Consider the following 17,927-nt stretch of genomic DNA (forward strand, 5'->3'; position numbering starts at 1 on the left):
TACTGAGTGAGGAGGATGATCTAACATTGCCACTTAACATTTAATTTAGTGCATTTTAATGTAACTTATTTTATTTACATTTATTTGACAATGTATATTTTGGAAAAGTTTATTTATTTAATATGCACTACAACTATTCTTTTTATGATAATTATATTATTGTGATAGTTTAATATAGAATCATTACCATCGATATTGTTTAGTCAATGAAAATTAGATAATAACATGAGAATAATAAATGTGCACTATTGATAATGAGTTAACCTGCATCATGTATTGCGTCATTTGTTGTATATTTGGTGGTACTCGTCGTATGTAATCATAGTTATTCACTAGCTATAGAATATAATGGTGTGTACAATTTTGTTCGAAATCTCAGTAGTTGAAATAAAAATCATTAAAATATACAAGAACATGTTTATTATAATATCCCATTCATGCAAAACAACGGACATAGATCCTGATAGGTCTCTTTTTAGAATATAGTTAAATTTACGCAAACGTAAGTTATTCAAGAATTAGAATTTTATGTAACTTTAACAATAGTATGTACCTATTTATAAAATTACTCGGCACCACTGAGCGTCCTGTCATTTCTTCTTTATTCTACTCGCAATCCACTCTAAGCCTAAATGTAATCTGTGAAAGAAAATAATAAATTAATAAAGTCTCAAAAACATACTTATTAATTGATCAAGACCTAAATTTATCCCTACCTAAATTCTCAGTTATATTCCACAGCAAATAGTAAAGTTACAATTGTTCAAAATATACACGACAAAAATCTTAATTTTATGACACTTCGTAAATTAAAACACATTTCGAATGCTTATTCTGAGCCTGGCAGACTTTCTGCACGTGGCTTACATGGCTGTGAAACGCCGCCTGCACAAGGATTAAATACATTAGTGCGGGCAGCACTAACCAGCATTAAACAGTTTATTTAAAAATAATAATAACATCCCAATTCTGAGCATAAGTAAAATGTTCGTCTACACAATTCGAAACGAGGACTGCATTTCTCAGTGTGAAAGCCGTTCAAAAATGCAGCTCAGCTTTAAAAAGGTAAATCTTATACAAAAGGAAATCGCAGTTATTGACACTCATAAAAGAAATTATAAGGATTTTGAAACAATAATCAACCACTCTTAAGCGCGCGTGTAATGTTGAATGGACTGATAACTTAGTGGTATTATGTAGGTCACTAAGCTAATTACACTAAGCGCGACGTGGGTTCGATGCCCGCGTAGGACAAGTAATTTTGTGATCCACAGTCGCTTGTCCTAAATCTAAGTGCATTTTTTACACTTTATTGGATTTTTTTAAAACTCCGAGATACAATAATTAAATTGTTTTCGACACAAAGTAAGTTTTCAAAAAATATTAAATACAAAAAAAAAACAACAACAATATATTCCATTGCACTATATAGTATTTTCAAATAATACAAATCTATCATAATACGGCAGACAATGACAAACAAACACACTAGATCAATCTTGTATCGTTGGCGGTCCAACGTCAATCAACAGTTTCAAACTTCGAAAGTTAACTTTGACAGCGTAATTTATTACGATAGAGACTACATCAGTGCATACTAGTGCCATCTAGTGCATCGGCGCGGAAACACATCAACAGGTAGGTCTCGATGCAAGCGGAAATGTAACTCCTCTCCAATAAGGAAACAGTTTTACAAACGTCAACAGGTTAACAGGTGCTTACAAAGGCGGGAGTTTAGAATATGGGTAAATAAATACAAATTGTTGATTTGAAATTTTCTATTTTATGTTACAGTTTATTACTTAAATGTACATGGTTTAAACTAATATACATGTTTTTAGACTGGAAAAAAGTATCTTTATGAAATTTACAGTTTTTATTGGGTTATGAACAAGTTGATGTATGAGGGTCAGCCGTCTGGTACTAAAATGGACAAAATACAAATGTTTCAGGTGGAATTTTCATAACATAGGCAATAAAAATGTCATGCTCAACAGTAGGAGTGTATATCTAGATGAATAAGAAATAACGTACCACACAACCAACAAATACATTTCACATTACATTTACATTTATTTTCCAATCCATTTTGAGACGCGTTCGTTACTTCTATTTTAAAATAAATGAAATACGAATCTATATCCACAGTGTCGGCACGAGACTGGATTGCGATTACGACACTTGTAATTACTTTAACAGGGAAACCCGTATACGCGAGGGAGAACATTGCAATAAGTTTAATAGAGTTGGTGACAATTCGTCTGAAAACTGAGTGCATTGCGACACATGAGCATCGTTATTTTATATGAACTTACGTTGACATTTTGTTTTCTTTAAAGTTTATTTTTCTTTAGAAATCAATGAAATAATAAACGATTTATACCTTCCATCCTTTTCGTAGACTTCATTATGTTGGCAATATCTTAGTTTTTTTGTTCAAGGGCTTTCTATACATACATCGATAAAAATGGATTTAGTTAAACAATAGAATAACTTCATAACTAAATTAAATAAACATGAATTCACTGACAACCTACAGCTCCTGTAATACTTTTTCATTTATGTTAGTAATCAATTCAGTTTATTTTTAGACACGTTCTCGTTCTATAGGTAATTGGATGTCTAATTTGAAACAATTTTCTATAATCAGTCGAGTATTTTCCCCTTCCACACGAGTGCTTTGATCGTGGCAAGAGTCAGCTGTATTCAGGTGCCCTGTAATCACTTATTACAATTGCCACTTTCTTTCATTTATAGTTCAAATTGGCTTGGCAAACTGGTGGTAATATATTGCTGAAAAAGGACTTTTCTCGCTCTTAAATATTCCATTTATACGCTATGATTGTAAGTAACTTGTAAGTACTCTGGAAAAAACAATCAGAATACATTAGTAGCACGGGATAGAGCTTTAGAACTATTTTGGCGGGACCTTCGAGGCTAGAAAAAAAAAAACGAAACCTTCATCAATTAATTTCACAACATTACAGTTACTTAGCTTTAATAAAAGCAAGGCTATTCGATAACACTTGCATGAATTGAACAGGTTCATAAATCATATTTTTGATTTATCTACATTGAGCATGTGCATTTTGACAAATTTTGTAAACGTTAGTACAGTAGCAATTATGGTAAGTGATTATTATGTGATCATAATTGACAATTATATCAATCCCGATATATGAGTGAATAAAGCTTTATATTATGAAATAATTATTCACCCCTCGAACCTTATTAGCAATAGGCTGGTGTAATGATGAATGAGTGCATTAAGAGTTGTCTAAAACAGCTTTAATTTACATCTTTAAATACCTTTAACATTATACTGTACGAGTGTAACTAAAACAAAACTCTTCCTGAACGGCTGGATCAAGTTGAATGGAAATTCATACGAGTTGGGGTGGTAACCTGAACGCTTCAAATTTACAAAATAAAAGTAATAAAAATAAAAATTGTAGTTATGTAGGGTCCGCTAGTTGCTTATGTGAACATCTTATATCTCTGTAGATCTGGCATCGGGTTCATATTGATTGACATCCGACGGCTATGTTTGATTTCACGTACAGTCCAGACACAACACAGCATCATCGGCATCATCCATCTTTTCCCATTAAAGAGTCTTTGAGTATTGTCATCTGAAACACAAATCACAACATTTGGTATTTGAGGATTAAATAATAAAAAACACTATTATGAACAAGTCAAAAGTACATGAATGGACAAGGGTCTATAATCAAACCCCTGTTACAAGATGATCTTAAAATGATCCAAATTATATCGAGTCTTTAATTATTAAGCCATGATGGTTCAAAAATTCATAATGAACTCGTATTTAAATTGGTAACTAGAGAAGTCTTAAAATAAAAAAAAATGCATCGAAAACGCACAAGAAAATAAAAAATACTCACATTAGAATTATTAAAGATTAATAAAAATAACATAAATGTTGTTCAGCGATCGCAGACGCCTGACACGTACAGGTTTAGATCTCTCCATTCTTCAGTGGTTATCAAAGTTTGAATAATTCAAAACCACAAACTGTTCAATATTCAATTCATAAATGTGTATTTAACAAATAGCGTTAACTACTTGTATCTATAATACTGTTTCTAACAGACAAAGGAACTTAACTATTTTTGCATACTACCCAAAACCGAAAACAAAACCTTTTTATTTACTTGAAAAGAGAGTGGGGGAGTTAGGGTATTAGACGCGATTTTTGTAGCGATTTCTGAAATTTTTATACCCTGATCTTATAGAGTAGAATATATGGAGGTAAATAAAATAATAAAACTACATTAAAAACTAATTTCGCCACATGACGAGTACCTTTTGAGCTCAAAATATTTATACACTAACTATAAGACGTATCAATACTTATTACTTACATTCTAAATGACATATCTATATAATTTATGGCTCTTGATAAAGAGGGATACGTCAGAAGTCAGTGACTGCAAATATTTATCAAAACTAGGCTGCTTAATGGTGATAAAGTGTTAAGACACAATTGTTATTTTATCATTGTCTTAGAAAACAATACGTATAACCAAGATTTGGAATACACATATTAAAAATAAAAAAAAATGATACGTATTCACGGACACCTACGGCCGATATCGATATATCTTTTTAATGATGGATTTGGCAACAAGAGAAATAATTATGACATATTAGTAGAAAGATTTTTCAATAGTAGTCAGGCTTTTTGGTAAAGGCCGAATAATATTGAAAACGGCCGTAAGTGTCGTACATAATATATTAGTTTATTTACCCTAAGAAAATATAATAATATGTGACCTCCTCAGTAATCCCTATTTTTGAGAAACTTAAGGGCGAGTTTGCTTTTTGTTCTTGAATATGGCGTTCTAACTATTAATTATTAACCGAATCGAAATTATCACAGTTGTAACAGAAAAAAATATGCTTCCGCTGAGTATTAGTCAGCGGTTAGAGAAACATAACTGAGTATTCCAATACTACGTACAAGGCAGTACGTTTATGTGAAACCAGTTCACAAGCGAATCTAGACTAGTTACAACTTTCGCTATCATATCTGCTAGGTAAGAAAGTGAAAGATAAACGGTAAATATTAAATTATTAATAGAAAATTACATGGATTGCTTTGAATTCTCATACTTGGAAACCAGGAACTATCCAGGTCATTTAAAAATACCTCTTTAAGAGTGAATTTTACGCTTTCGTGACACAGGCGGGCAGGATAGGATTGGATATAATAGTGACTGCCGACAATAAAATATAACATACGTCTACATTGAATTTACATACTAATATCTCCTTCTAAAATAGTTTGAGTTTTCCATATAAGACGCTGGTGTATATGTGTGTATGTTCCGGTTTTATACCTAACATATCTACGTTAGATTGCTGAATGTTCCAAAATTGGTCTCAGCAGGTTTTTGTGCTTATTATTTAATTTAGTGTATTAGAGAACAACTTAATTTTTTGTGACAGTGTAGAAAACTGTAATAAATTTTCTAGAGAGAACATAGGATTTATATTTTGGTCTGCTTACTTATGTCTCGTACTTATATTATTTTTGCAAAATTTAAAATTCAATTTCTTGAGATCACAATTTTAATTAAATTTTTCCTTTCCACTACCCATCGTTTTTAAGCTCATCTTTCGTCTATAGGTACTTTTTCTTTTTTTATGTCGCGTGGGATGTTTTTTGAGAGGTGTTGTGTTCCGGTGCTGATGTGTAAATTTGACACCGCGCAGCACTCGACTCCGGTGTCGCGTGAGACGTTATTTTTTATAGGAATATTTATGAAGGATTGGCAAAAACTTGAGTCAGGGAAGTTAACGTAACACGTCTAAAGTTTCAGATATGAATGCTTTAATAACAAATAAAAAGAAAAAAATTGAATTGATTTGCATTTTGGAGAAGTATATTATCTGGACTCTATAAGAGGCGATGACTGAGTTTGTTTTATGTTTCTTCTCAAGGTACACAGCCAGAAAATTTCGAAACAATTTTCTAAACAAAAAAAACATGCACAAGTGGTCTCCTATCCTATTTGCAAAATAAATGATTTCATTTCTTAGGCCGCGAGAGAAAAATGAGACTCCGTTTAAGTTTGTCTTTTTCTGACTTGCGGCGGCTTGGTACAGAAAGAACAGTTGTTAGCCTACTTGATTATGGCACACCTTTACCCATGCTTTACTTTAAACAAAACAACTGGAATCTGTCTTGCAATTATTTCTTTGCCAGTGCCGCAGGCTCTAAAGGTACATTTCCGTGCAATGTAGCCGTCGCCAACGTCTGACTTCAATTTAATAAGGCTGGCATTCATCATGCGGTAAGAGAGGAGACGAGAAGTGTTTTGAATAACCAATTACATTTCCACGTCTCTCCGCTTAGCTGCGGTGGATTCACTCTTTTTGATAAGGATATACCTAGCGTTCGTTATTAATGTAAAACACAGTCTCCGAGTTAGTCAAAGAGGCAGAAATGATATATAATATTATACTACGACCTAACCTCCTTTTATCTATCTCTGTTGAATAATGCACTTAGGTATAAAAATAAGAATATTTTTATTTTAACTTTGTAATGTGTGTTTAGTACTCTGCCTACTTATACCGAAATATTCTAATATGTTACCTTAACCCTTTTATTGTTATTCAATACAGACAAATTAATTACGAATTGAATAATATGCGGCTTTTTCTGTCACCCTTTGTCAGTTTTGGTATAAATTATATTACGCTAAAGGTTTAAAAAAAAAACATAAACATAACCATTAACTAAGCTTCAGAGACTTAGCGCGTGGCTAAATCGTAAAATAAAAAAAAAAACTCCTAGAAACGAAAAGCCATGTTTGATCCCAAATTATTAGAAACACGAACGAAAACTTGTTAAACCTTTGGTTGCGAAAGTTTTTACAACCGTCGAAATTAATCAATAGGTTCGAAAACTTTTACGTTAACCTTTGTAAGGTTATAAAGTAAGGAAAATTAACGTATTAAAACGTGATCGCAACCTTATGAGGTAAGCTTGTTACAGCGAAATTAAATAACGACCGTGACATTGAACGGTCAGTAGGATTTTTTCAAAATTTTCATCATTATTCAGAGTAAGTATCTCAAATTAAGATTATTTTTACATCCATATTCAAGAACATTGAGCAAAATGGCGCTCACAGAGTCAAGGTCAATGTCAATTATAGACATGGTTTCCAAGACAGCCAATCGTTTCCCTGGGACACACCGAACTGAAAAGCTAGGCGGCTTTCGTTGGTCATAATTTTTTATCCTGGTTTATAGGAGTTGCGTGACAGGCAAGTGTGGAGGGTATGTCCCATTAAAAAAAAACTATAGACTTTGTTGTCACAGACTAACATATTAGATCGTCACTTAGCGGGATAGCGCTTTTGAATACAGCTAATTTTTGGGAGTGTCGTTGTTGAATACAAGGACAAGGACAATTAACTAGAGATTGAATACTTGACCGTACCCTTCGCCGGTGAGCGCGCAGCAGGCCTGTATGTGCCAGGGGTGCTGCTTTATGGACGTCAGGTCCAATTGTTCTGATATCTCCGCTGCTGTCATCGATCCTTTCACATCCTGGAAACGAAATTATTACTGTGAGTACATTGTTAGTCATCTAAAATAAAATATTTTATAAATAAGGTTTTTAATATTTGGTTGCGCATCTTTATGTAATTAAGGGTTTAGTAAGAGTACTCCGTAATTATTTATGTTCGGAAAATTCTCAAAAAAAGCCATTCTCATTCAACTTTGTCAAGGCATGCGGTCATATCAAAACTCTTTTGGAATAGGCTATTGTCTCACTGTTGATTTCAAAATATGTCTAAGCTTCGCCGTAACACGACTTATAACAATAATTATTTAAAGTATGTAGTTATATTTGGTGCCCCTTTTCTATTTAACTTGCAACAATTTTCAAGTCCTACAAAGTTTACGTAAGGTTAAGGAGGCAATTCGTTCGGAGAATTACTCAGGTACTGAAAGTTTCATGAACACAAACATCAGCTAATCACCTGTCAGAGTTGCCGTCAAACGATATTATTGGTTGTTATACTACCAATCACGCAAGTCTTGTGATCAACCGTTTTGACAACTTATTACATGTATCGATCAGGATTTTGATGCATGTTTCTGTCACGCCGATTCCGTTGTGGGGTGTCCCCTATGACTTAAATTCGAACTCCTTTACCAGACGCGCGAGAACCCCGGATTTTATAATCTATAGCCTGGACATGCGAACAGTGTTTTTTTTTCTGGTCGTCGGTTTACCACAGCTTGAGTGGTCACGGGTGGGCAAAGGCTAAAATATTTTAAGCCCGAACAACAAATTACCTCACTGATTATTGATTTATTTCCATTGATAACTAATGATTGATTTCTCTCGCTTCCCATCCTCTAAAGAGGACAAATCCTAGGAAGCCTTGACTGATGGTAGCCCTACGTATAATAATAATATAATATAATAATATAATATTGGACAACATTCACACAACGCCATCTAGTCTCAAATTAAGCAGAGCTTGTGTTATGAGTACTAGACAACTGATAAACATACTTATATAGTTCTAAATACATACATAATATAGATAAATTACACCCAGACACAGAACAAATGATCGTGCTCATCACACAAACATTTGTCCTGGGTGGGAATCGAACCCACGACCTCCGGTATAGCAGTCAGGGTCACTAACCACTAAACCAACAGGCCCGTCGATATATCGTTATATCGATAGTTTTCATGCTTAGCCAAGTTTACTGGTCTCTATAATAAATCGATTGCTTTAACATTTTTCTACTCATAGGGAACACAATATATATACAAATTTACAAGCTACTCAATGTTTATTACAGACGTTATCAAGCCTGCATATTGGATTAAAACAAGTGTTTTAGCTAATTAAATCGATGCCGTATCGATCGGAAACATTAATAAGGCAATTAATTCGAAACAAATAATACGCGAACGAGATGTTAGAAACCTTGCAAATATTAAGTTAACTTTAGAAAACGACCTTAGTACATGTTAACGAGAATCCGAAGCGAAGCATGTCTTTACATGAAAGAAATACACTTCTTAAATAAATGTTTATAACATGGCGTTTTTCTCGCATTTTTTTTCATTGGCTTGAAAAAAAATGTTTCTGTTTGTCCCGGTTGCAATGGCAAGTCAAATAGAAATCAAATCTAGTAAAGTTCCCTAATGCAATTGCAGTTTTACTTACAATATTTAATTATTTACTTATTTTAGTGATACAGATCTCTAGATAAAGCACGAGTACTTACATTGCATTATACAATGTATCGATAAGAGTTTTTATATTCACTCAAGATATCATAAACGAGGAAATTAGAAAACAAGCATTAATTTAAAACATTTTTCTTCAAAACTAAACAACAAAATCTTATTTTAATTACAATTTTTGTTTAGAATCAATATACTCTTCCACCTTCCAGCTAAAATATGACACTAGCCCCTATCATGGAAATTTCAATTTAAACGGAAACAGGGAAGTAGGTCAAATTCAACTTGAGATTGAAATCATACTTGTCTGGTGCTAAAAATGATATCTTGCAATACTAAAATAGCTACTAGGTGGTCAGACCTTCTATCATAAACCAAGAACAAAAAGAGTTAGAAGACAGACAGACAGTCAGGATTATTTAGAGAGGACGATCAACGTCAGATTTGAAACGAATTATCCATGTTGCCGTACTTTTTGCGAATGAAATCCGAACTACTAGACATTTTCCTTCCATTACGTTTGACAACCTACAAAGAACATCGAATTCTAATTCTTAGACAGCGTATATTACTTTCGCGATATACGTCCTAGTACAAAGGCAGTGCACCTCCTTCTCCTTATCTAGTTAGGTTTCACGTTCATGACGCGCGTCGACGACAATAAGGTTAGGTCCCCATTGACCTTACGTGTAGTCTAGTGGGGGGGCGTTAACAACCGGCTGCGTTAGGCAGCCTCCGCCACATATTAACAGATGTTCACACGGCATGCAAGTATGCTGAGCGTTCTCATGGTAAAGTCAGCGACAGAAGTCGTCAACACAAACAGATTTTCAAAACAACTGTACAATCTAATTGGATGAGTTGCTCTTGGACTATCAGTCAACTTATTATAGGTTTGACACTTAATATAGGTATTTCAAACACTAAAATAATTGAAGTGACATTCCTACTTGTCTAAGAAATTTGTGCTTTTAGAATTGTATTAGCGACTTCCGTTGCTAACTGTACGGATAAACACCTTTTTTATTATGCATTGCGGAAAATATGCAAGATTTGAATGTGGTTTGAAGGATACGTATTTAACTGTTCTTAGTTTACCTAATTTTTGATATCTTTTTATTTTACGTTTTCTACATTAGTTAAACAACAAACAACTGGTGTGATACCTTGTATTTGAAAAAGGAGTGTGTAAACACAGAAGCCAATTTATTAGCTCTTACACTTATTTATTTTACTCAAATAGTATATCTCCAAAAAACAGTATTTTGTATGACACTGTTGACTGCTGATTTTATTATATTACATATTAATATGGTATCCTATCCTAGAGAAAAAGAACCTTTACAAGAAAATCTACAAGACAAAACCCCATTCCTTTGAAATCACGAACATTATGCCAACGCAATCAAAATACTATAAAAATATGAACAGTTACGATTTTATTATTATTTGGTATTTATTTTACGAGATAAGGAAACCAGTAAAAGGCACGTCCTTACGCCGCCATAGATAATGCTGATGACGCGATTAGATTGACACAGCTGTAGTCACCGCGAGCGATGCCACACAGCATTTATTTATACACATTTTTGATTCAGTGACGGATTATATACATGTTAGGCGATAATAGGGTGGATACATAAAATAACAAGATGATTTAGACTGTTAGTTCAATGTTAATAAACAAATAAACGAAACGAGGCTCATGGGAATATGAGGTACTGCTTCATAAAACTAATGTTTTTAATTAATTTATATGGAATCAAATTTACCCTGTATCATTTGGCATAATGTAAGTTTTCTGTTGTCACCCCTACGTCTAAATTCGATATTCAAAAGAAAAGAAAGAAAGTAAGGAGTAATAAAACAAATTCACATTAGCACTGACCTAAGTAAACGAATTAGAACATCCATAACCGAGTGTGGCCTCGCTAAGTAAAAATCCGATACGTTTCGTATCGACTTATGACGTCATACGACATTAAATTATGTAAATGAGAATTAACGTGAACATGCATTTACCTAATGGCTTCGACGAGGGTGCACTGTCCTTAGTCAGGAGACATATCCAACCCATGTAGGTAGTCAAAGTTCGTGACTTGTAATAACAACAAAATGTAACTGTCCAGTAATTTGAAAATGACTTTAAAGGCTATATCGTATCGTAACAATACATTACGTGGCCGCACAGCTCTGGTATCAAAAGACATATATCATCGTCAGCAATGCAACTCGTACGATATTTTCGCATCGTCTAAATTTGCTTTCAGAAAGAAAAGCATCTGTCCCTATTGCCAGTAACTGGAAACGCTTCCGAAAGACGAAGGGAAAGTTTTTAAGAAATAGAAAATGCCTTCTAACGATAAGAGTCCTAAAAACTATGAAGATGAAAGATTTAAATCTTAATTTAAAGGCTTGGCTCTTATTCAATGGTTGATTAAGACCGCTTGTGGTTTAGGTGCAGACAAAGTATATTCGACGCCTAGATTTTTTTAGTAGTAGTTATCGAACAAAACAAATATAGCATATTAGATAAGGACGTAGTAATATCAATCTGTTTAGAAATTTTAATGTACTTCCTACGCGGAACTTGACAGGCTGTGTTATTTGAGACTATTGTAATAAGTTGATCTTGAAACTAATCACGTTATACTTTCACATTCCAAGAGTCAATTCGAAGGTTTTATATTGCTTTATTGCTCTCAGTAGTTTGTTTATATGGAACTAGCTGTTGCCCCCGACTTCGTCCGCGTGGTTAGAAGATATAAGTTAGAATTTTTGAACGGAAGCTCCCGAAGATGAATATTTTTCCCCGTTTTTTACCACATTTTCCATTGTATCTTCGCTCCTATTAGTCGCAGAATTTTTAAATTCGAATCAGTAGTTCCTGAGATTAGCACGTTCAAACAAACAAAAAAACTCTTCAGCTTTATATATATAGTATAGAAGTATACATATTTAAATTATTATATTAGTCCGGACTCACAGACTAACGGGTCCTTTATATGTATATTATATCGATGAATTTAACTAGATATAGGATTTTGGTATACTCTAAATACTGGTTGAAGCGCTGTAGGTAACTGTACTGCCGGGATTATCTCCAACCTATACGTAGCAGCCCATTACTAGTACGGAAATTGAAGTGGCGATGGCCAAAGGCTGTTGCAGTTTGACCCAGTTAACTCGAATGTATGAATGATTTTTTTAACAATCAACGATCTATGTCATTATTGTGTATCTAGTAACCAAACCATATTTATAGGTGAGATATTGATTTTTTTCTATTTTCAAGTGACTGGTGACAAAACAACATGAGAATTAAGCATTTTTGACTGAGTAGTTACAACTTTACATATGGTACATTATAACTTATAAGACTGTTACGAAACTTTCAAGCTTCATCGAAATGATTTCCGCTCAGTTTTTGACACATCTATAAATCATAACATTCTACAATACGTAATAATGTATGTCTAATGGACATGTTTAAAAAAAGATCACCAAAATCAAAACACTCGATGTTTTTCTTAAAATTAAATTGAATTAATAAAAAAAAAGGTATTGGTTTCAGAAATGGGCGATATTTATATTTTTAATTATTCCACACAATACTACAGGGTGTTTCGATATCGGTGTCTTTTAGTCTGTTTTAAAATTACCTGTTTATTCGCGTAGACAAGAAGGCAGGCTCGACTTAGCTCCTCGTGTTTCAACATCTGATGCAACTCCTCGCGACTTATGTTCAGCCGCTGACGATCCGTCGAGTCAATAACCATTATCACGAACTGAATGAACAGAAAACTAACAATGGAATAACGCGACGCAATCACTATGTTGACAATTTAATAATAATAAGAATATATTTGGATAATAATGGAGCAAGAAACATAAAATTCGTCACAATATTAAAATAGTCGCTATGGTTTGCAATGGCTCTTAAACTATAGAATACTATCAGAACGCCAAGCAATTAGGCTGTTTGTTCAAAATTACGTGAAGACAGCCTTGTTAATCAGCAGACTACTTATCGTTTTAATTTCAAAAACTTTTATCGGTCAAAAATGACGCAACAGCATAACTATTGTATACCAATTGATAGTTGTATCGTAATAAACGGATGAGGTAAGGGTCGAGCCTTCCTCTGGAGCTAAATTGTTGTCGCGCACATCCATTAGCCGAGTCCGGAGGCAAACAAATTGCTCTCGGCTTAGCTCAGTGCATCGCGTAATACATATTGAATGGGTCAATCTCGAGATATGTACATTGCTATAGCAGTGCGGGATCATGCTGTAACTGGTCTTATAGATTGAATTTTTCTCGCTCTTTCTAGAGTATACACAATACACATACGTTTCTGGTATAACACAATGTAATAACGACTGAACGAAATTGCATGTGATTTCTACGGATGAATTCTGAGAGTTAATTTTTAATCATAAAAAAATATTCATGCGTAATTCGTACGTCTTGATACGCGAGCCGCAAGCGGTGTACAACGATCAAAAAGTCAAAAGCAAGTGACATTTTCAATAGCAACAGCGCTAAAGCATAAAATTTCAGGTGCATGTAAGGCTAAGTAGGTGCAAGGCATCGCAAGGAAAGTTATCGAATGATGGATAAACCGGTCGCGGAAACCTGTACAATAATTATATTTCGCATGAATTATAAAACAGTCGCATAGCGCCACAGGGTACTCAGAACTAAAGTAGGCCATAATGATTCAAGTATTATGAAATAATGCGGATTTCGTTACGTATGTTCCTATTATTCGAGTGACGTCATTTTTGACATCAGAGACTTGAGCATGAATATATCTACAGTGTATTCATATTGTTTACACTATATGAAGATATTTGTGTCTCCAATCATGTCGCAAAGACTGTAAAGGAGTGATGTGTTTCTGTTTCTTTTTCGGGAGTAATCGCATCTACTGAACCCAATTGTGAAAATTCGTTTACCAATAGCTACGTCATTTGTGGCAATTATTGGCCAAAATAAATACCGCCAAATACATTAGGCACGGGTCAGCAACAAAACTCTTTATATTCTCATTAGGTAATTTTTGAAAAAGATTAATAAGTCGCTTGTATAATACAGAAAACGCTAGATAAGGCGGAGCACTTCCTAATATACTTAATTGGTATTATTGATGCCCGATAACATGGTGTACGGGACAGATTAAGTCGCGGCCACTTTATCGATATAATTAATACGACTTATCCTGTTAATGATATTCGTGACTGGCAACAACAAAGTACTGCGTTTATTGAGTGTTTAACTCAACTTATGAAGTTGTGGAGAGAATTAATGGATCGCGGTTTTAGTACTGTGGTATATTATAAAGTTGTTTCTGATTATTGATAACCATACAATGCAAACGCCAATATTTTAATTTTGAGCGTAGCTCTGCCTGTATTTTGCACTTTCATAAATGACTGCTGAGTAGTATAGGTTTTGATAAGGCAATAGCTTGAGCTTAATAAGGGCAGATTATGTATAGACGCATGAGCGGAAACTAATTGATTGAATAGATTAAAAAAATAAATAAGGTATTTTTTTTTTTCGTCTCCTAAGCAAAAAAAATAAGATTTAAGTACAGAGTTGAAACCTCGTGTGACGTCACTTATCAGTCTTTACTTTCATCAATCTTAGCATTTGATGTGTTTTATCTTCGCTATTTATGATTGATTTAATCAACTAAAAAGCAATGTTTTTAGAAATCTATCTGATGGACTAATTAGATTTATCAATCCCTATAACTTTGTGTCTTAGTATTAGCGTCGAAACGTACATACATTCTGTGACACTAATTTCTTGATCATAACACATATTTTAGTCGGGTTTAAACCAAAATTATGTGACAAATTTGATTAGCAGAAGACGTATAAGTAAGCTAACTTGTGGACACAAGGTCGAATTCTAGTTACGCATACATCCTTGTGTGAATTAAGGATGTCGACTATACAAAAATACATTAGATGTTTAAACTGTATAGCTTCATAATATAAATAGTAAACAATTAATTACTTGGTGTGTTTTGTTTTTTATCAAAGTCAATCGATCTAGTCGTAAATGAGTAAGACCAAAACAAATTTCATGGTAATAATGAAACTGTTTTAACTTTTGTTTTTGTCATATTTTTTCTTATGTGATCTTAAACGTCACTCGATTTTCAGTCTAGGTTAGTCGTACTATCTGTGTCAGTTAAGTTGAGACAGATAGACATTTTATTTATTTATTTTAAGGCGTATTTTAGTTGATTTGGACTTTCGGTACTTATCACAAATGGTTGTTTTCAAGGTTAAGTTTAGCGGTGCATGCTTAAATGTTATAAAAATACAGCCGTAAGCAAGAAGGACGCTTAGCTGAGTGACCTTTTTTAATAGCTCTACATTCTACTTGACAATGACCGAGACATTTTGCTGTGCTACGTTTTTAATACGAATGCTAATCTCCTTATTCTTTTGTCTATTATAGGCTGACTTTTATACAGTTAGATACACCAAGAAATGAAGCTAAACAATTTGCATTGTTTATTAAAACATTAGCCATTATTTGTACTAGTCTATTATGACACATTAAAAAAACTTTATTGTCTGATTGTTTGTCAATTATGACTACTCTATTTAACGGCGGTTGTCGCCTGGGCATTGCGTAATCACTGCGAAAAGTAGCCTCGACCTTACTTGGGCTATAATTGCTACAAACCAAATATATCATCAAAGTTTCATTTAAATTGGTTCAGCGGTTTGGCATTAAAGATGTATTGAATTAACTTCTTAATAATAATATTAGTTTACAGCATTATTTAAACTGTTCTATTATGACGCATATGTTTACGTAATGTCTGATTGTTTCTTAATTATACACTATTGTATCCTCAACAATTTTCCTCACTGTAAGATTTAAATCCAGAGCCATAAGTAAATTACAATACCATTTAAGTATGAAAATAGAATCATCAAAAATAAATGTTTGACAAGCAGAATTATTTAACTGTTCAGCGAAATACATAATTGATTAGGTTAGGTTAGGACTGTTTTTTGACAGGCAAGTTTTACTCATCATTTAAAAATAGCCGACTACAAAATATAGTCTAGTATGTTATGTTACCTCACTATTGGTATAGTAAGTGTTCCAGGCTGATCTCAAGCTCTGTTGGCCTCCGAGGTCCCACATCACGAAGCGCAGGTTCCTCCAGACCACCTCCTCGACATTGGAGCCAATTGTTGGCCGTGTGTGAACCGCTTCTCCCAACAACAGCTGGTACAGTATTGTGGTCTTACCAGCATTGTCTAAGCCCACCAGGACTAGTTTGTGTTCTGTGGAAAACAATGGCATAAGTATTGTTTTTTTGTAGAGTTGATAGTTTTTAAATCTACAAGTAAAGTAAGTTAAGTATGTCTTTTTTATGGTTGTCTTAAGATTTTCTGTTTGTATTGTAAGCTAGTTGGTAAGAATGATGTTTTGAGACAGAATATTAATAGTTTCTGAAAGTTCATTAAGTTGAAAACTTTTCACACTAGTAGTTGTGTAATATTTTGTAAAACTTTTAACAATAAATACTTATTAAGTCTGACTGAATGATGTACATGTCAAGTAGTAAAAGTACAGATCATTAGTTTATCCACCAAGTTTTTTAGATAATATGAGTTACTACCCACTTATTGAATAGTAAATAAAATATAAATTCTCAAGGGTTATTTGGTATTGTTATTAATGAAAATAAATGAGTACAGTGACAAGTTAACAACAAGTTTATAACTTGTTAGTGTTTGTCTCACTCTATTTAAACTTATATGTAGAGGTTTACACTGACCAAATACTCCTACAGGTGCTATAACGAAATGTCGCATCACAGAAATAGGCCGCACAAAACTTTATCAGTGGAAATATTTACTTTAACACTAATTTGGACGGCTCGTAATACATCTTACACTATCTTATCACTGACATTAGCTAAGTAATAGTTTATAATTATATAAATACTTACCCTCATTCCCGAACAAACTCCAGATCTTTGATATAAGTAAACCCATGCTTGGTAAACACTTTGCACTAAAAAGATCAGAGACAAAGACTGGAAGGTAAACTACAGACCTACTTAATTATTCTCATTGTCGAAGAAATTTGTACAAGTATATGCAGTGTTATGACTTAAAAATACACTGCATACTACTTTGTGAACGTCTTTCACGCTCTAGTTCACTACGATATTTCACTAAACAGCATTTTTATTACTAAATGTAGCAAAATATGTTTCGTACGCGTCTCCGTACTTTTCTTTCAGAACGAACGGGTAACCAGTCGACGAACACAGCAAGACAAGACACAGATAATGAGACAGCAACACAAGTCAGAGTCACCAATCTTTGGGGTCTATTACCATGTATAAAATTACTCGAAATGTAGGTCACGCACTCATATTAAATAATAGCAAATATATTTACTACAAAAAAACTTCATTGAAACATTTGATAGCTTCAAATGTTTCAATGAAGTTTTTTAAATAATTATACTAAAAGTATATAATATGTGCTACGAATGAATTATCATTATTGCTATGTACGACTACATATAAATAAAAAGCCTGTTTATAAGAATAGACCCCCGATACGTTTCATTGTACGGTGATCACTTAAAGAACTGCACAGATAAAATAGATCTC

General features: G+C 33.5%; 1 protein-coding gene across 2 annotated transcripts; it reads right to left on the reverse strand.

The window, feature by feature from the left end:
- Positions 1–403: 403 nt before the first annotated feature.
- Positions 404–17,614, reverse strand: LOC113496201 (ADP-ribosylation factor-like protein 5B). Of its 2 annotated transcripts, none has more exons than XM_026875361.1 (5): positions 17,253–17,614; positions 16,373–16,581; positions 12,919–13,044; positions 7,478–7,587; positions 404–639 (listed from the first exon to the last, which is right to left on the reverse strand). In XM_026875361.1, exons 1-5 carry the CDS (start codon positions 17,296–17,298, stop codon positions 591–593), a joined length of 540 nt encoding a protein of 179 aa, XP_026731162.1. In that variant the 5' UTR covers positions 17,299–17,614; the 3' UTR covers positions 404–590. The 2 variants fall into 2 exon arrangements, with proteins under 2 accessions (XP_026731162.1, XP_026731163.1); XM_026875362.1 differs by lacking the exon at positions 404–639 and adding an exon at positions 1,764–3,632.
- Positions 17,615–17,927: the final 313 nt, after the last annotated feature.

This window comes from Trichoplusia ni, chromosome 7, assembly GCF_003590095.1.
Source record: "Trichoplusia ni isolate ovarian cell line Hi5 chromosome 7, tn1, whole genome shotgun sequence".
NCBI classification, from domain to species: domain Eukaryota; kingdom Metazoa; phylum Arthropoda; class Insecta; order Lepidoptera; family Noctuidae; genus Trichoplusia; species Trichoplusia ni.